This window comes from Colletotrichum siamense (assembly GCF_013390195.1).
Source record: "Colletotrichum siamense strain Cg363 chromosome Unknown KSG_Cg363_contig02, whole genome shotgun sequence".
NCBI classification, from domain to species: Eukaryota; Fungi; Ascomycota; class Sordariomycetes; order Glomerellales; family Glomerellaceae; genus Colletotrichum; species Colletotrichum siamense.
Genome location: NW_023501015.1, coordinates 3870699 through 3890201, shown reverse-complemented (window position 1 = coordinate 3890201; position 19503 = coordinate 3870699). Strand labels below are relative to the sequence as shown.

General features: G+C 54.5%; 4 protein-coding genes across 4 annotated transcripts; 2 read left to right on the top strand and 2 right to left on the bottom strand.

Annotated features, from left to right (window-relative positions):
- Nucleotides 1-321: 321 nt before the first annotated feature.
- CGCS363_v002987 (LIN1-like protein) lies at nt 322-1722 on the top strand (the record flags this gene model as incomplete). The annotated part of the gene is made up of 1 exon (XM_036634836.1): nt 322-1722. One exon carries the CDS (start codon nt 322-324, stop codon nt 1720-1722), a length of 1401 nt encoding a protein of 466 aa, XP_036499196.1.
- A 200-nt stretch (nt 1723-1922) lies between these two features.
- On the bottom strand, nt 1923-3444 carry RVB2 (RuvB-like helicase 2; the record flags this gene model as incomplete). The annotated part of the gene is made up of 3 exons (XM_036634835.1): nt 1923-3099; nt 3157-3383; nt 3436-3444. 3 exons carry the CDS (start codon nt 3442-3444, stop codon nt 1923-1925), a joined length of 1413 nt encoding a protein of 470 aa, XP_036499197.1.
- Nucleotides 3445-10331: 6887 nt separating this feature from the next.
- CGCS363_v002985 (uncharacterized protein) lies at nt 10332-12661 on the top strand (the record flags this gene model as incomplete). The annotated part of the gene is made up of 2 exons (XM_036634834.1): nt 10332-10828; nt 10888-12661. 2 exons carry the CDS (start codon nt 10332-10334, stop codon nt 12659-12661), a joined length of 2271 nt encoding a protein of 756 aa, XP_036499194.1.
- A 1305-nt stretch (nt 12662-13966) lies between these two features.
- Nucleotides 13967-15196, bottom strand: GPDA (Glyceraldehyde-3-phosphate dehydrogenase; the record flags this gene model as incomplete). The annotated part of the gene is made up of 2 exons (XM_036634833.1): nt 13967-14854; nt 15068-15196. 2 exons carry the CDS (start codon nt 15194-15196, stop codon nt 13967-13969), a joined length of 1017 nt encoding a protein of 338 aa, XP_036500269.1.
- Nucleotides 15197-19503: the final 4307 nt, after the last annotated feature.

Below are 19503 nucleotides of genomic sequence, written 5' to 3'. Positions count from 1 at the left end.
TTACTATAAATGATTATCGGCCTTGGTCAAAGTGCAACTTCAAATCTAAAGTATTAAGTACCTTACACAGGAAGCGTGAACGCAGGGAAGCTCAAAGAGGTTCCACTAAAAATCGCCAAACTCAAGACCCCAGACGGTACATTTAAGCACATGCAAACTGGGCGGACGACAAGGTACCCACCCGGTCTTTGATGTCTTTAGCTCAGGTACCGTCAAGCTGCATCCACCTACGAAGCTTCCCAAGAACACGCCCAGCCGACATGACCTTTCTCTAAAACATTCTCAACATTCCACGAAGCAGACGTACTACCAAACAGAAAGATGTCGTCAAGACACTCAGCAGCGCGCCCGAAACGCGCAGGCGAGACGTTCGCGCGAACGCATCACCACGACGACGACGAAGGCCATGACTCCAAGAAGCTCAAGTTCGACGTGCGCAACCCCTCAGCCCTGGCCCCCGACGCGCCAGAAGAAGATGCGATTCTCGACGCCGACGTCATCGGTGCCGGTGCCGGCGCCACGAAACGCGGCGCAGTGAACCTGGACGGCTACGACAGCGATTCAGACAACGAGCGCAACTTCAAGGGTCGCGCGGAGGAGCGGCACCGTGGGAAGAAGGGCGACGTGAACTTTCTGGACCAGCTGGACAAATACGATGCTAAAAACGACGGTTCGAAGGGTGGTGACGTGAACGAGGATGACGAGGACGACGACATGTTTGCGGCCGATGATGACGACGAGCAACAAGGCAAGGCGGCGCAGGAGGCAATCAAGGGCTCTGGGAAGAAGGACAAAGCCGTGCGCTTCCTCGAGGATACTCAGATCGAAGGCCAGGACCTCAAGAGTACAAGCGGTGGCCAAATTCGCCTAGACGAGCAAGAGAGCAGCGACGACGAGGAGGATAAAGAACTTGCGATAGAGGAGGAGGGTATTGATGAGGAGGTCGGCCTCGGCGGTCTTAAGCGCAACGCTCCAAAGGTTGAAGCATTCAACATGAAGGAAGAGCAGGAGGAGGGCCGATTTGATGAAGATGGCAATTACATCAGGAAAGCGGTGGACCCGAATGCAGTCCACGACAAGTGGCTAGACGGCTTGAGCAAGAAGGACATGAAGAAGGCAGCTGAGGCGCATGAGAAGCGCGAGGCCGAGGCACGGAGGTTACGCATGGAAAACGACGACATCCTTACGACAGACTTGCTGAAGGCGCTTATCTTGAGGTTAGAAAGGGGCGAGACGCCGCTGGAGGCGCTGGCGAGGCTGGCCAAGGGGCAGCCGAAGCAGAAGAAGATACCCAAGTGGAAGTTGAAGAAGATGAACAAGGGGGCCGACGAGGCGATGGATGTGGATCACGAGAAGGAGTTGACCCCTGAGCAGGCGAAGAGGAAGGAGGACATTGAGGCCATCACCGACGCCGCGGATAAACTCTTAAGTCGAGATCACGCTGAGATATACGACGAGGAGAGGGAAATGCTCGTCCGAGAGTGGCAGCGAGAAACCGGTGAAGAGTGGCGTGAACCGGCTAAAGAGGAGAGCGCCGAAGAAGGGAGTTCCGCCAAGATGTGGGAGTTCAGATGGACGGATGGACGCGACGGGGCCGATAAGCAGGGCCCTTTCGACGGCCCTACAATGAAGGCATGGCAAGACGCCGGATATTTCGGCGAGGGAGTTGAGTTCAGATCAGTAGGCGAGGATGGCTGGAGCAGAGTTGCCTCATTTGTATAATGTTTAAATTGCATGCCTCACACTGAGACGCGACGGAATAAGCTAGGGAATCAAAAGGGTTGCATTCCTGGCATCGCTGCGATGCAACGAGGCAATCATTTATGGTACATAATCTATCACATATTCCCATGGGAGGTCACCTATTGGGAGGTTACCTATTTTACTGCCCAGAACGCCCAACTCAAAGACCTTTCCCACGCTTAGCTCAAATCCATCGTCTCACCATGGCCATTAGTGACGGTAAAATCGACAGCGCCGTCCTTGCCTATCAGGCGCTTCTCCGACTCGGACACAAACTTGACGCTGCGAGCCGGATCGTAGAAAAGCGAGAAGCTTCTCTGGACGTCGGCAATCTCGACCTGCTTTGACCTGCGCTTGTTGCTCACCAGCTGAGATGTCGTGATGAGGTTGCTAGCATAGCGCAGACCAGCCTCCTGGCCAATCTTGGTCAGGAGCGCCAGAGCGTCGGCGGAGATCTCAACCTCCTCCTCCTGTGCACGGATAGTAAGAATCTGCTTGATCTCGTCGGGGCTGTAGGTGTTGGTGTGAATGATGACAACGCGGTCAAGGAAGTCCAGCGGAAGGCCGTGGGGACTGCGGTAGTCGGTTCCTCTGATGCGAGAGTTCCCCCTGTTGCTGGCCATGATGACCACAGGCGCAAGGGTGTCCTCCAGAGCGCGGTTAATGTATGAGAAGCACTCGATATCAAGCATGTGAACCTCGTCGATGAAAAGGACACCCGGCACAATCTCGGCCTTGCCTTCCTCCTTCCACTCTCCAACCTTGGTGTTGATCTGGTCGCGAATCTCACTGCGGATCTCGCCTGTGTCGCCCGAAAAAAGAGCCAAGAAGCCTTGTGTACGAGAGTTGATGACATCAATCTCGTGAAGAGTGACGGTGTGCACGACCTCCTTGCGCTTCTGCAGCTCCCCGTCAGGGCATTGGAGGAACTTCGTGTCGACGCCCATCGCGTCGTAGTCGCGCGAGCGGGCGTACGACCGACCAAGCTTCGTGATCTTGCCAGAGGACTTGTCGATAGAAATAATGTCACCGGCCATGACGCGCTCCTTGGTCATCGCATCAATCATCTTCGCGCCCATATCATACACGGCCTCCATGTCGGTCGTCTTGATCGTCAGCTTTCCCTGCTTAGCACCGCCGGTGACACTGCGGTCAATCTGGATCTCAACAACCTCGCCCTCCATGATCTCGCTCTCTTCCTTGATGCGCACGCCGATGGACTTGCGGAATGCTTGTGTGAGGGCTTCGGTCTTGGACATTTCGAGGGAGAAGATCTCGGATGAGGCGAGACTGGTGAAAGGGACATCGGGGCCTAGGGATTGGGCCATGCCCATGGCGATGGCAGTCTTGCCAGTGCTAGATGGATTCTATTAGCCAATTGAGCAAGCTCGGAAGCGGCGTGTTAGGCCTTACCTTGGAGGACCAGCGATCAAACAGGCTCGGCCAGCAATCTTGCCTTCCTTAATCATCTGCAGAATAACAGCGGCGGCTTTCCTGGCCTTCTCCTGTCCAACCAAGCCCTGAGACGCAGCTCTGGGCTCCAATGTTGTGGCATCGACTCCCAAGCCCCGGATGTGCGAGTGGGCCGCGATGAGATTGAGCCCTCTGAGCTCCTTGCTCTCGGAGACGGTCATGACGGGCTGCAGGTCTACGTCAGTTTGAAAGGATTGTCCGAAGGAGCTTCAAACCTACCGCAGCCATCTTGAATATGTGTTATCCTACCGGTGCAGGATCCTCGTCGTCGGTTTGAAAGGGTGTACCAAGCGGTTCGATGTCGTGGAGATGGTGAATTGGATGGTTGCGATGCAATGCGACGCAAAAACACTTCGTCTCGAGGCTGAAAGCTGGACAGCGCGTCCGAGAAATTTAGACATGGCTCGCGCTTATTCCCCAAGCGTGGCGCGGCTCGCGCTTAGCAGGGGCACGTACACTGTGCGACGACGACCGCTATCCGGACGACTCCAGGTAACTTGCTCTGTACCGAAGAGGCTCGCCGATGCCGTCTGAAACCTAAAATTCTTCCCCTTTCAACAGGGAGCTGGCAGACTTGCGTCACTTAACCGCCAATCTCATTATTGTCGCAGATCTTGAATCTCGCTCCTCACACATGCAACTATCATCTTCTTGTCCAGCGTACCCATCCAGATACTTTGCACGAGGCAGGAGAACAAGAGGTCGACCACGGGCACTGTGACGGCTTACTTGCTTACCTGCCTTTGTCACTTGCCCCGCCATGGTAGCGTTCTCGTACTCGTTTCGACCTAAACTGACGTCTCTAATGCCCAATGATTTACGGACAGCGATTTGTGGGATTTACACTTATCTGACGGCATCTGGGATGCCATGGCAAATGGGCGGCAATTGCGGCTTTTCACTGCATTTGAGTCACACATTTGAAAGAAAAAGAAATAACTTGTGGCGCGCTTGACCTTCCTGCAGCTGGTTGTTGCACTTGATGCAGTTGGATGCAACTTGCAAGGGGTGCAATGGGAGGTTGGACATGGCATCCCCCCATTGTTGACGAGGGTCAGAACCACACAGATAAAGGCATGTGTCTCTTGAGCAAAACGGATCGATTCAGCGGTGAGTAGATACTGGATCGACAGAAGGTTGCGCAACAGATAGAGGCCCGAAATTGCATGCGGTTTTGCGTGCCTTTGTCGGAAAGGCACTAAAAATACAGAATGCTAAGCGTCGAACCCCACCTCCACCACACCACCCAAACCGATTTGACGCCTGACACTGAACCCCCAAAGCCCGCCCGACTGTGCATGCCCCCCACTGACTATTGAACCACGTCTAAGAATTGAGCTCGGTCGCGATTCGCGAATCATCTTTACAAAGCGATCCCCTGCGCGAGTGGAATCGTTTGCCGCCCATGTCCATGCGAATTGTGAGCAGCAAACAGTTCCTCGTTGCCAACAGTTCATGCGCAAACACATCAGTTAAATACTCGGCCTTTTCTTATTTTCCCCTCCTCTAGAACCCATCCATCCCGACACCTTGCCTTCTAGTACCTGCATGTCTACCACAGGTGCTTCGCATACCTAACCAACTACCCCAGCACAACCTCATCCACCCCAGCACATCGCTGGGTCTGCACACCCACGATTGATACACTTTTGAGAGTCGCCCTTCGACTCTTCTCGCCCAACCTTACGTTACGATTGCGTTCCCTTTCTCAGATCTCGGCGGCTTTCCCTCCCCTCACCTAACCCACTCCCATACAGTGCCGACTGTGGAGTGAGCAGGGTAGGCTTTTGGTAATTAAAACGCGATTCCCTACGTAGCGTGGGGCATTTAATTGCATAGCGCGCCACCGCCGACGTCCAATTTACAAGAAGAGTCGCAACATAAAGAAGGAAAAAAAGAAAGCCCCTCGGCAGCTCCTTCTTTCACAGTCTATTCGTTCCTTCCGGCACTGCAAACTGCCTTTCGAGCAATTCGTAAGTGCTGGCGTTGGATCTTTCTCTTTGCATCATCAACTGACACTAGATCACACCCGAAGCATTCGCTGTTTCTTGTGCCTTCACCTTTAAATTTGCGGAGCATGTTGAGCAAACCCACCGTCGCCATTCCCTCTCCTTCTCCGACCACCGTTCGTCTTCGGCAACATGTCGACACTTAGGCGTTCCGACAGCGATTATCGCGACCGACGCGAGCGAAACACCTATAACTATTCGGACCGACGCGACGGTGAGAGAGATCGTCGGGATCGGGACTATGACCGGGACCGGGACAGAGATCGCGACCGTGACCGCAACAGAAGCTATGATCGATCTCGTTCTCGTTCTCGGTCTCGTTCCAGATCACGTTCTCGCGAACGTCGAGACATCGATAGATCCAAGCTAGATCATCACCGCGATAGGCAGGTATTAGGCTCGCGAGAAGCTGCCCCGCGTCCCCCTCCAAGAAGCTTCTCCTCCCCTTTACAGAACAGCGGTTCAGCAGGATTTCATGGTCGGCCGCCATGTAAGTTGCCTGGTAGCGTCAACAACAAATCACAGCTAACGATGATACCAGCACCTCGGGGACTGCCGACTGCTTCAACAACGCCAGTGTCTTCCAGACCGTCGAGCCCTAAGCTAGCCGCAGGATCTTCTCATCACGCAAAGATTACGCAAGCGCTGCAAAGTATATCCCATCGAAACAAGGAGCACGCTACTTTACAATTGAGAAGGGAGGTGGTCGAGACCCGAGTGAAAGAAAGGGAAAATATACGCAGGGCGTCGCAGCACAAGTATGCCGAGTTCCCGTCTTTGAGAGAGACCCATCGCAGGTCTGAGAAGAAAGACCTGGACGACCTTGCTGCTTTGCGAAAAGAGGAGCAGGCTGCGCACGCGAGATCTGTGGAATCGTCCGAACAGCTTGCCTCGCTTATCCTTCAGGTCTATTCTGATCTTCAGCAAGAGAAGGACAAACGCGCCGTCACGGCCACCAGCACAAGCAGTCTCGTGGATCGGCTTGACAACTTAGAGAAACAGCACCAAGAAGACGTCAAAGAGCTTAAAAAGGGACTCGCATTTGAGACTGCCCAGCGTAAGGCTCTGGACATCGAGAATAAGTCTCTCAAGGCCAAACTTTCAAAGTTGGAAGAAGAGGTTGAGAAAAAGCACATCACTACCTCATCCGCACTTACGGAACAGGTCGACTCTATCAAGCGCTTAAGTCAAGCCCAGCTTAAACCCACACCTGCGCCAACACTTGACGCTGCAGCTGAGGATAAACAAGCGTCAGACATCCAACAGTGTATCGCTGACATTGTGAAATTGAGGGATGTCCTGGGTCGACACGATAATCATTTGGGACAATTAGACCCCGACATCATTAACGAAGCCTGTTCGGGATTCGTGACAAGGCTACCGCGACTAGAGAAGGAATGCGATAATCTTAAGAAGCAACAGCAAGCCGCACAGACGCTCAGAGACAGCGAACAAGATAAGCTCACAGCTGATCTAAAGAGTCTTCGGTCTCGCCTAGAGAAGCTTGAGTCAGACGCAAAACAGCACGATGAGCAGCTGCAAAATCTGAAATCGTCATCAGCACAGCATGCAACTCGCACCACAAGCCTGGAGTCTTCTTGGGAGCGACTACAAGCAGACATAGCGCAACTCAAAGTGGATTCAATCGTGCACCTATCCCGTACCGCCATACTGGAATCAGCGCCCAAGGAGCTCGCCAAGCAAGTTGACGCAATGCAACAGCAGTTAAGCCAGCAAAGAGCAGAGGCGCAGCAGCCTACTTTACCCAAACAGACTCTGCCGGATGCGCAGCAATTTACTGCCAGCGTAAATGAGATCAAGTCGTCGATGGACGCGTTGCAAAAACAAGTTAATACGCTTGGTTCAACGGTTGGCGACACATTTGTCAAGAAAGCAACGCACGAGACAATCAACAAGAATTTCCTCACAATGGTCGGGGGATGGATTGAAGAAATACGAAAACGTCTCATCGTGTTGGAAACTGGCAACGCCTCAATCGACGGTTGCTCGAGAGATTCGACAATAACAAGACAAGGGTCGGAAAAGGCAGAGGCGGCGGTGCCCTCCCCTCGGCAGACAGCCGACCCTGCGATCAAAAAGCTGTCGGATCAAGTGGACATGAACGAGAAGAGCCTCAAGGCTGTCCGTGGTACGATTGACTCCATAATAGAGACCGAAAAGATACACATGGAGAGGATCCAGGATCTCGAAGAGCAGAGAGCCAAAGCCGATAAGCGAATGGATGGATTTGAGCAGGGCCTGGGGAATGTTCAATTGAAGATGGAGAAAAGGATGGAGGTTGTTGACCAGCAATATCTTTCGCTGGATTCGCAAATGAACAATTTGACGACGGAGGGGCTGTATTCAGCTATCATCAGCCACCTCGACAAGGAGCAGCCCGGTGAGGCTCAGTTGGGACAAAAGGTCCAGACAATCATCAAACAAATGAGCGAGCACGAGCACAGGCTGGTCAAGGTTGAGAAGTCATCGAGACTAAGCGAAGAGCCTGCAAGGAAGAGGCAGAAGTTGAGTCCCAACGGCCACGAGCTGGCGTACCTTACCAACGGCAACTATTGATTATCGAAGATAACGGCGCATATCTTTTCTTTGAGATACCATGGACGGCGCATTGGAATGGATCGAGATACCACAGAGGTCGGAAGCAAAAGTGCATTCACCAGCGCAACGCAGACTACACTAGGCATCCCGTTCCCAGGGTTAGGGTAATGTAGCATGCCTAGGAAAATAAAAAGGTTGACTTAAGCATCACAAGCATTAAATGACATTAAAAATAATTAAAGTGAAATCTACTTGGAAATACTCGCCTCGCTGACTTGTTCCACAGATAATGCGAAAAGAGATAGAAGGTTTGTGTAGAAGTCAGATTGTGTAACGATCTTGGTTTAAATTGAATCGTATTTGTCCACCTTGTTGGTTGTAGTTCCTGCGTTACCGTTACTCATGCTGTATCTAAACGCCTACTAATTTGCCTTCTACTCGTTATTGCAGCGGGCACCAGCTGCCGCGGACTGGCCTGTATCTGACAGGTGTGGCCACCTCAAACGTACGAGCTGTCATTAGGTAAGTACCGGCCCGGGCTATCTCCCATCGGTGAGAGCTTAGGCCGGGGCGCGCCGCGATTACCTGAAGCTACCTTACCTCCCTACCTAAGGTAGGTGCCCAGTGCTACCTAGGTAGGTAGGCAGTGGAGGTGCCTAAGAACTGGGCAGCCCCGGACCAGAACATCGGCCATCTGCCCAGGGAGCCACTGCCGCCGCCTGCTAAGGTAAGAGCCACCATATCGGGCATTTTCCAGCACCAGCGACTTCCGTCCCTGAGGTGTGTTTCCTCGGAAGAGGAACCTTGGGGTCTCACATCAAACAATCCCAAAGCTCAGGATTGGTGCGTGCCCTGGCGATGGCCTACCTGTATTTGCACCTCTCGGGCGCCTCAGCAGCTGGGAGGCAATCAACAACGAAACTCGCTGAGCTGTCGTGTAATTGGAGCCACCGACGGCGAGCAGACGAGGAGCACGCGTCTGGGCTCACGTAAAATTCCCCGGTGGCCACCAACCACTGGTTGTGCGGCCCACACCAGCACCTCACGCCTGGGCTCCATTAAGCCAAGGTGGTAGGTAAGGTAAGGTAAGGTAAGGAGCCTCGTGCTGTGAAGCTCATTCCAGTAAGGCGGTGTCCACTCCACTGTGTAGCAACTCCCGTGCTCCCTCACGCATCATCTGCGTGCCTTCCCTCAACGTGCCAACCTTGGGCTTTTGGTGGTGCGGTATCCGCCAGGTAGCGCGTGGCTCGCCTTGCTCTCCCCCCATCTCCTCCCATCCTTACCTCTCACCTCACCTTATCGCACACCTAAACTTTGCCTAACCTGACCTGACCTGACCTAGGTAGCCTGGGTGTGTCTACCTTACCTACCTACCTAGGCACCTAACTTACCGGCCCTCACCGACGCGCCAACGGACTGCTACCGGTGACCAGGCTCGCACTTTGCACATCGGACTGGGTCTGGCTCTCTCCCCCCTTCTCACTCCCATTGGCACAGGTGCTTGCTCCTACTGGGCTGCTGGAACGGATTCTCGCTCTGGCACTGGACCGCACCGTCCGTCTCCTCTCCCGTCCACCATTCCCCGACCCGACTCTGACCCTTCAATACCACCTACCTTGACCCTTGTCCCCCGTATCATCGACCTGCGGCACGTCGTCCCGTCCTCTACCCCGTCTGGATCCGGCGCAACTGCTTGGACACACTCTTGCACACCTCGCACCGACTCATCTCGCGTCCATTGACCAGACCTATCTTGTCTTGCACTCCTCAAGGTCCGCGTCGCTGAGCTTCGCTTCGCCTCGCATCGCATCATTGCAGCAGCAGGCCACGCTGGGAAATGCGCTGCGGGTCATCTGAGCTGCTGCCGCTGCTGCAAGGGCTGATGTTTGGAGCCTGCATACACCACTACCACTGCCACGACAACCATCTCCACCAAAAGAAGACGAACCACGTCCTGAATCACAACCGCAACCACGGCGAACTCGATACGAGAACCGACCCCCCGACTTCCTCCACGAGCCCCCGCGACGCCTAATCCTCGACGACGCGACTCCTCCATCGCCACACTCAACTTCCCCTCGCTAGATGATTTCCATTTGATACTACCCCATCTGGTCGCGTCTTGTCGATTCTGAAGCATCCCGCCCTCGATTCCTCCCAGATAACGCCGGTACCGCCAACACCCACGTCACGCTATCACGACATTTCCTTCGCAGCGCCCACCCCGGCCACACCATCACAACCGCCATCATCGTCGGCGCTGATTGCCGCCGACTTGAAGATTCTCCCTTGTGGGCTACGGAGAGGGCTTGAGTGCTCTGCTCCGGCGCCCATTCATTCTCCTTCGTCGTCCATCTACTTCGCATTGGCCGCTGCCATCGCGACCCTTTGTTGTTCGACCTCAACCTGAATATCGCCCTCCGACCATCACATCTCGCATTCCGCCATCGCATCGCTCTTTTCCTCTGCCTAATCTTGCGCTTGTGGCCGCGCATATCGCGATCCCTTTTTCTTCATGCCCCCCCGGCATGCAAACGCCCCCAAACAATGGAAGCAGCGGCGAAGAAGGTCCAACTGCTGGCCCAGCGCATTCTGCCCGACCGACCGCACCACCTCTCTATCACTCCTGACCAACGCTATCGCGTCCCGCCGGATCAAAGCAAGGTCTTCGAGGAGTTCAAGTACCAACGCCTGCAGTACATGACCCTGCTGTCCGACGCTGATCGCGGCATGTTACTCACCCGTCCATACTATGACATGCGCGAGGAACCTCCGAATCCAATCGCCGCCAAGGAGTCGAACGTGAAGATGGAAAAAAAGACAGTTACCAAGCTGTCGCTGAGTGATTACAAGAATAAACAGAAGAAGGCATCCGCGTCACCCACCGACTCGGGAACCCCCAAGACAGACGCCTCTAGGAGAGAGGCAACAGACGGTCGAATCGACCGCGAACCAAAGAAGACCGATGCCCACAGGGTACGAGATTCAGAAGCATCAAAGGAATCAAAGGCGCATAAGTCGCGCGATGTTCCTAATGACGACAGGTGCGATTGCGATAGAAGTATACTGTACTATCTGACATGGCGCTAACGACACCAACTAGATCAAGTAGAACCGAGGCAAGGTCTAGGCCAACGCAGGAGAGCAATGATACCCCAGAGAAGCGGAAACGAGTCCACGATGCCGACGGCGATCTGCGACCTCAAAAACGAGCGCGGCCCGAAGCCAGCACCCCGCTTGACGATCGATCGCGAACGCCCCGAGATGATACCCCGAAAAGAAAAGAGTTGCATACCTCCCTGGATAGGACACCGCAGAAGGACAGCAAATCAGGCGCGGCCTCGTCGTCTTTACCAAATGGAAGGTCCGCTCTTAAGGCGGCACTGGGCTCAGGTGCCAACAAGTCGCCAGTATCACGCGCCAGGGGCGATTCCATCAATGGCAACAGGCCGAGCCCCTCTCTAAGCGGCAAGAGCAAGACAGATCCGTCATCAAGGAGTGCAATGCCGCCGCTACTTTCACCCCTACACCTGCCGAACGATTCGGACTCTCACCCCAAAGATAAAAGGAGACGCGATGACAATGGCGAGCCAAACAGACCACCAAAGCCTTCGAGGGCAGAGCCACCGCCGCCGCCTCCACCTAAAAGACAAAAGTCTCCCGTCAGGCTGCCGGCGCTTCTGTCTCCCACATTACCGCCCGCGGTCGAGGAGGAACTGGCTCGGATGAAGAAGACACCGACTAAGGGATCAACACCAAGCCAGAAACTGCATCCACCAGAGTCGCCTACCAGCAACAAGAGACCGCATGTGATTGTTAAGGACGAGGAGGAAGATCGGAAAGACGTTAAGGACAAGATCAAGGAGAAACCACGCAACAGGTTGATGGTGACTCTAAAGTATCCAAGGAAGATCTCCAAGACGGTTCAGAGACTGCTGGCTCTTCCGCCCAAGAAGGACGCAATTAAGAAAGAGCGATCTGTGAGCATAGAGCCCCCAGCACCGCCCCAGGCAAGGAAAAGGCCCATCGGAAGCACGGAGAATGTTGGCGACTCGATTGCCGTCAAACGGCCAAGGACGTCTGAGGTCTCTAGCTCCAAGCTTGTTACCCCCTCAACTCCCTCGAAGGCCGCGACATCAATGTCAAGGGTAGCCTCGAGCAACTCGGTAAACACTCCTGGCGACGGCAGCGGCCATACTCCCGCAGCTCCGCCTTCAGCAGACCGAGACCGACCGCAAACGAGGGATGTCAGGGAACCGTATAACCCCCTGAAGATACAAGCGCTGCGCGAACGATATGCACGGTTTAGCAAGCTCGGAACGAAGTTGAAGCATGATCGCGATATGCTGCTGGAGCGGAAAAATGACCGAAGTGGGCATAGCTCAGACTCAGACAGCAAGCTGGGCGTCATCTTGGGTCTCGAGACGGCTCTGGCCTTCATGATTGGCTTCAGGGCGGTGGTGGACGCGCGCTCAATAGAGAGCAAGGCCCAAGATCCGAAGCAATGGGGCAGCATCTTACCGGTGCTCAACGTCATGAGACCGGAGCTGCGCAGGAGCGGACCATTAGAGGCTTTGTTCTGGCAGATCCAGGGCGTGATCCATGAGGAGCTTCTCAGGTGTTACTGGTCCATCGACCCAAGCCCACACGCGGTAGCCATCATTGGTCACGAACGAGGTCGCTCGAATGCATGGAAGTCGGCTCAGGACTTTGCTGAGCGGGTCGAGGACAGCGCGATGCGTGCAAACATGGGTCCGTGGACTACAGTGGAGGAAGCCGTCTCTTCGGCGTTGAGGATCATGCGACGCTGGGCTCATCAGGAGCACGTTTCGTGGCGCGCCGAGGTCACAGTCTCAGCGGCCAACGGAACATCATAGCATGCCGGCGGAGATGCTGGTGCGTCCAAGACCCGGACGGTCGCCGACTGCTCCCTTGCGCTCGCGGACGGCTCAAGTTGAAGCCAAGCACCCCAGAACAAAGCAAGAAGAAGGGCATTAGGGCCCTCCTAATGAACATGTATTATGAACTCCTTTCCTTTCCCGTTTCCCTCATCATCTCTGTATGGTCAGCGTTACGGTCAGGCTCAGCAACGGCGTTTTCAAGTCACAGGTGGGAAATCGTTGGGGGGTGAAGGAAGAAGTCGCTTTCTTTTCCCACGCGCGTGTGTTTGTGCAGTCTTGTATGACATGACCTCTCTATCACATCCCCAGGGCAGCTCACCAGTAGCCTGGCACGGTTCACAATTATTTTTTCATTCTTGTCACTCAAAAACTCTCATCGGTTTCGGTATCACTACCACCAACACCGCCTCCCTCTTGGCTCTTCTCTTTTTTTTTTCCTCCTTCTTTGGTGTGTCACTCTCAAGCTTGGCGTTCTACGGGAAAACCAGGGCTGTGTGTATGGCTTTTTGTACATAAAAGATATCCCCCCCTGTGTGTCGTTTGTTTAGTCGGTTTTCTTTCCTTTTTCCATCTCGGTCAGTGGGCGGAGGGGGTCCGGTATCAGGGGTGTGTGTACGTGTGTCCCGCGTCGAGGACCTGAGGAATGACGCAGAGGAATTCTCTGATTCAGCTTGGTATTTCACACTTTGCAAAAAAAAGAAGACGATGACAACTCGCGAAGATACTCTAGCCTAGATCTCTCGGAACCAAATGCAAAAGAATTCCAAAAGAAAACGTTACAAGAGGGGAAGATGGTGAACATAATGATGTGACAGCAGTACGGCAGTGACGATCTCGATCTGTGTCTGGCAGCGGTAGAACGGCCGCCAGAGTGACCGGCAACCCCTCACTTATCAGCGGAACACCGCGTACTACCGACAGTCAGGCATGATCTGACCGATAAGACTGATACCGTACGCGTCCGGCGGCCGCTACAACCCACGCGCGTTGGCAGGAAAAAAGACAGCAAGACTTCACTTTGCGATGGAGGAACTTTGTGTGATGGGTAGGCATAATCTATTTCATAGACGTCATAAGGACATGTAGTTTGGGAGTTTTGTTAGGAAAAGACACAACCATAATCCCTCCCGGCCTCTCGAGACTCTGCGTCATCGTTGCCCTCCCTTCTGAAAGACTGCCCATCTTCCGATTTTACTGCTTTTGTTGGTCGTTTCTTTATTTCATTAAAAGACCATTTCGGTCTTGGTACTTCTCATCAACATCCTCCAATGCCCAGCACATTTACTTGGAGGCATCGACCTTGGCGACGTGGGCCAGGAGGTCGAGGACACGGCGGGAGTAACCCCACTCGTTGTCGTACCAGGAGACGAGCTTGACGAAGTTGTTGTTCAGGGAGATACCGGCCTTGGCGTCGAAGATGGAGGAGTTGGGGTTGCCGATCATGTCGGTGGAGACGACATCGTCCTCAGTGTAAGCCAGGACGCCCTTGAGGGGACCCTCAGCGGCCTCCTTGATGGCCTGCTTGATCTCGTCGTAGCTGGCACCCTTCTCAATGCGGGCAGTCAGGTCAACGACGGAGACGTTGGCAGTGGGGACACGCATGGACATGCCGGTGAGCTTGCCGTTGAGCTCAGGAATGACCTTGCCGACAGCCTTGGCGGCACCAGTGCTGCTGGGAATGATGTTCTGAGCAGCGGTGCGGCCACCACGCCAGTCCTTGGCGGAGGGACCGTCAACGGTCTTCTGGGTAGCAGTGTAGGAGTGGACGGTGGTCATGAGACCCTCAACGATGCCGAACTTGTCGTTGATGACCTTGGCGAGGGGAGCCAAGCAGTTGGTGGTGCAAGAAGCGTTAGAGATGACGTCGGCGCTGCCGTCGTAGGACTTCTCGTTGACACCCATCACGTACATGGGGGCATCGGCGGAGGGAGCAGAGATGATGACCTTCTTGGCACCGCCCTGAAGATGGGCCTTGGCCTTGTCGGTGGTGGTGAAGACACCAGTGGACTCAACGACGTAGTCGGCGCCGGTCTCCTTCCAGGGGATGGCAGCGGGGTCACGCTCGGTGTAGAACTTGACGGTCTTGCCGTTGATGACAAGGTCGTTGCCCTCCTGCTTGATCTCGCCGTTGAAGATGCCGTGGGTGGAGTCGTACTTGAGCATGTAGGCCTGTGAAGAGCGAGTCAGTAAATGTGACAGATAGGGCTGATATGAGTGATAGCATGTGTCCGGCCGTCCCGACCCATGGTTTCAATTGGCCTCCATTCATGACGGCCTTCTTGTTTACCAAACGCGGGTGGCGAGATGTAGATGACAGCGGTGGTGGTGGTGATGGATGTGAAGTCATGGCGAGTTTGGAGGGGTAGGTGGGGTGATACTCACAGCGTACTTGGTCTCAATGAAGGGGTCGTTGACGGCAACGATCTCGACCTCGGGGTGCTCGATGGCGTTGCGGAAGACGATACGTCCAATGCGGCCGAAGCCGTTGATGCCGACCTTGATGGGAGCCATGTTGTCTGCTTAGGTGTGTATAAAAAAAAGTGTCTGTGAAGATGACGAGAGTCAGTCAGATTTCTGAGACGACAACTGTGATATGACGAAGTTTGCGGCGATGGCGGGGTTGGTTATCGAGGGGCAGAGTGGGGTTGCAGAAGCTGTGTACAGCTCTTAGAGCTATGGACGGAGCTGGTGCTCACCTTGTTTAGGTATCACGTCGGTTTGACGAGATCAAAGATGGATCGAGGTGTGGAAGAGATTTTCAATGGCAGAAGAAGAGAGAGAGGGACGGAATGGATGGAGGTGGAAGGGCGCGCGAGATCCTTTTGTAAATTTGGTTGAGGGAAGATGGTGGGGTGGTCTTTCCAACGCAACGCCAATGCCCACGCCCATGTCCACGCCCACGCCGTGCGGTGGCCCAGGCCAAGAAAGAGGGACCCGACTAAAGCAACCTAAGATGGAGAGGTAGGAAGTGCACCTCACACACCTCACTTACCATACCTCGCCAGCACCACCACCACCACCACCAGCCTCAATGCGGGTGCGGACTTGACGCAAGTTAGGGAGGTACCAGGTAGGGGCACTCCGCAGGGGTAACTCCCAGTATCGCCGGTGCAGGCTACGGGATGGTTGAGATGGGCGATTGCCCGGTCGACGCCGGGTGAGCTGGTGAGTGACACACACTTTTTGGCAACAGGCAAGCTCCTCCCGTAACGCGTGTCTCGTACTTTCCCATGTCGTGCCTTCTCATCCACTCCTTCCAAGCAGGTGTGCGTCTTTTTACAGCCAAGGCGGGGCATCAAGCGGGAAGGCGCTGCTGCCATTTTTGAGTGTCGATGCGTTAGCCGGATACCTGATACCCTCCGGGTGCTTGGTATAGCTTGCCAGTGTCACTTTGCCAATGCCAATCAGTGGAATCATTACATCCAATGTCGGCATCCATCATCTTGCCATCCGACCTCCGTATAACCAAAAGACAGGGAGGGTACTTCAAAACACACAGCACAGGTGCGGCGGCGCTAGGATCGTGTTGACGGCGACTGTGGCGGCCCCTGCCTTCTCACCACTTATTTTGACACCTCAACTACATCCCGTATTGTCCGAGCTCCATGCCTCCTCCATCAAACATCTCATGATGAACGACTAAGCAATGGTTTGTTTCTCCTGAATCCTGATCTATCGTATCCTCCCTCGCCTCATTCCCCGGCGGGGCGCTGTGGTGGTGTCACTTCTTCTTCACCGGACCGACGACTCGAGCAGGCCAGCATTGTCAGGGTTAGGACGGTCGGTAGTCGTCTACCTCTCGCAAGGAGGGGCAATGGAGGGGCACGCCGCAGCTTCCCTGGGTTTCCAGCGAGAAAAAAAGTCAGCTCCGGCACCTTATCCTTGGCCCCCTGCTGGGCGTTGCTGGCCTGCCCCTCGTTACATCAGCTCGCAGCTATACCCCCTGGTCGACATCAACAATGTCCGACACCACTGCCACCATGCACAATGGCCCACGCCAAAGCTTTGGCGCCTTTTGTGATCCTCTCACCGTTCCAGTTTTTGAGGGTCGCTTCTTTTTATTGTCATTCTCAACTGGATTCAAGACACGACATGCCACAGGGTTCAAACAGCTCACCTCTCACCATCTCGCCAATCCTCCCAGACGCCCCTAGCACCAAACACCATGCATCACACATCCCTGCCGCCGGCTTTTTTTGACCTTCGCCGACAGCGACCTGACCTGAGAGAGAAAAAAATCGACAGCTCCATAAATCACTCACTGCTCCATATTGTCGCTCAACCCGCCAAGCTTGACTGAGCCCAGCTAATGAAACGCCTTGCCTGGTCCATGAGGCACTTCCTCGACTCGGCTGATTTTAGCTCATCATAGATAATGGGCGAGAAGGGCCGTTTAACACTCCGTTCTCGGTCATCCAATATGGACCGCTCCTGATTTGGATCCGACTTCCGCTCCCTCGTCTGTGTTGGAACATGTTGGAACCATGTGCACAAAAATACACATCCACCGCTGCTGCAATTCCATTTCTGGGTACTGATACGCCATCGCCAACTTGGTGTACATGCGAGGTACATCGAATCAGTTCAGTCCTGTTGCCATTCGGGCCTTGGCCTGCCGCTTGATTGCAAACCCGGTCCATCAAAACAGGGCTGGTGCCATTCCGGCTTGGGTGGGGTCCGAGATCTGCTCACGACTCCCCCAACCCAATGAGCTAACAAGCCAGAACGCCTGGCCCGAAGCGCCGGAGCATCACGGCTTCATCGGCCCCCAGAGCTCCTGGCTTCGCCTATGTCGTCTTGCAACTCCCGAGTATATCGGGACTGACGATGGCCGCTACCGAGGATACCCGTCAACGTCAATGCCGCGGTCTTTGTGTTTGCCGCCGGTCCCTCTGACGCCCGCCAGCTGGCGGCGCCACGGCCAAGATTGGATCATTTTGCATGGTCTGAACATCGATCGACCTGGCATGATATGACTCTACCGTCACTTTCCCTCCACCAACGACACGTACGATATGTACCCCTGAGGAGCATCCTGGTCCTTTCCGTGTACAGTAAACAAGGTGGTTGAGCCGCTCGGCCAAATTCTTCAGCTAGCTTCCTCATAAGCCTGCTAGAGCTGTCCAAAATCAGACGAGCAGATTTTGTCAGATCATAAGACTCTTCACTGCTTACATTTGCCTCTGGCTTACAAACTTGACATGCCAAGGGCGCAGGCTGTGCGGTCAACGTTGAAACTTGCGATATGCCACTGCTCATCTGGCCGTGCTCCCATGGCCTCGATAGGGACGTCGTTGTCTTCCTAGTTCACCTTTACCAGGGTGCGTCCGACTTACATGGAGCACGGCTACGGGAACGTAGTCGTCCAAGCATCGAGCTGGCCCCGTTTGCCGCCAGCCGCCCCGGAATGATGCGCCCTCGTCGAGGTTCGACCCGACCTACCCCAGATTTCCGCTCCGGTTCCGGTTCCTCCCGACCGCTGCCCCGATGCCATACATTAAGCTACCGTTTGCCGAGCCGGGGTACAGGAGCGCGTGCCTGGAGATCTGGAACCTCGTCTCATCTAGCAGCGATTAGCCTCAGAGACTCTTCAACGACCTGGGGTTCGTGTCCAATCCAGTGGGTCGCTTGGCAGCCGCGGCTGGACAACCGGGACGTTGCGGGCGTGTAAGTCGGGAACGTCGTCAGCGCTGGCAGCTTGGTCCTGCAAATCGCAATCCACCTTCCGGCTTGCATAATCAGTGGGCTCTCCTTCTTGCGGTTACCGCGGGAGGCCTCGTGCCTGAGTGACAGCGGCATCACGAATGGAACTCGGGATCTATCATGATCCTGCTTGAGGACGAGTAGCCTGGCGGAGCTCGATTCGACTATGCTCATTGGCCAGAGATATGCGTGAGGCGTGTATCTTTAATCGTGTGACCATGATATCTGGGCCCCTTGCGCTTGGAAAAGTAATCTAGATGAGATCTTGGGCTCAAGTATTTCGAGGTTTCCGTCTCGGTGAGCAGCGTTCACCTTAGGTGGACCCGACATACACCGAGAAACCCTCCACCGGTGGTGTTCGGCTTTGGTGTGGTAAATTTGACGTAAAATAGGCCGATGACGTCGGCCCAAGTCGGGATTACTAATGTGCACAAGTTGTGCAGTTATGCAACACCAGAAGCAGACAATTGCTGACCACCTCCAGTGCAGCTGCCGCCATTGGACCCCCACGGTCCCCCACGACCAGCTTATCGCCGCAACTTCACCTTGAGAACTTCGGCGAAAAGCCCGTTGTCGACGACACTCGACTCTCACTTGAAGACTTAAGGCCGGACTACATTTCGGACATCACAACCTTACATACAGTTGTCGACTGGACAATTCGTCTTACCAAGCCATCGCTTACTCATTCCCAAAGAAGCTGCTGTTTACACGGGTGAGATTTCATCCGTCTCGGGGAAATTGAATGGAGCATTGCGATTCAGGATGACCAAGTGGTCAAAACAGTTACCGTAAACAGCGACTTCAGAGCCGCAAGGTCGTCTGCTTATCCACAATGTGTATTAACAATCCCTCCGAATGGTGTCATCTTGAATGCCATCCGCTGCGTTGCAAGTGCCGGACTGGAGTACGACGTTGGGGCCTACGGGGTCGCCGTCAAGGCTCTATACTGCGAATCATCATGAAGTGAGACGGTGCTTATGACTCGCAAGGTATTGCTTCAAGAGTATATAATGAAGCTCAAAGTCGGGCAGAAGAAATGATGTGACATCCAGGAACACAGATCCAACAAACGAAGTTAACTCGCACAACCAAACGCAAACACCTACATCGCA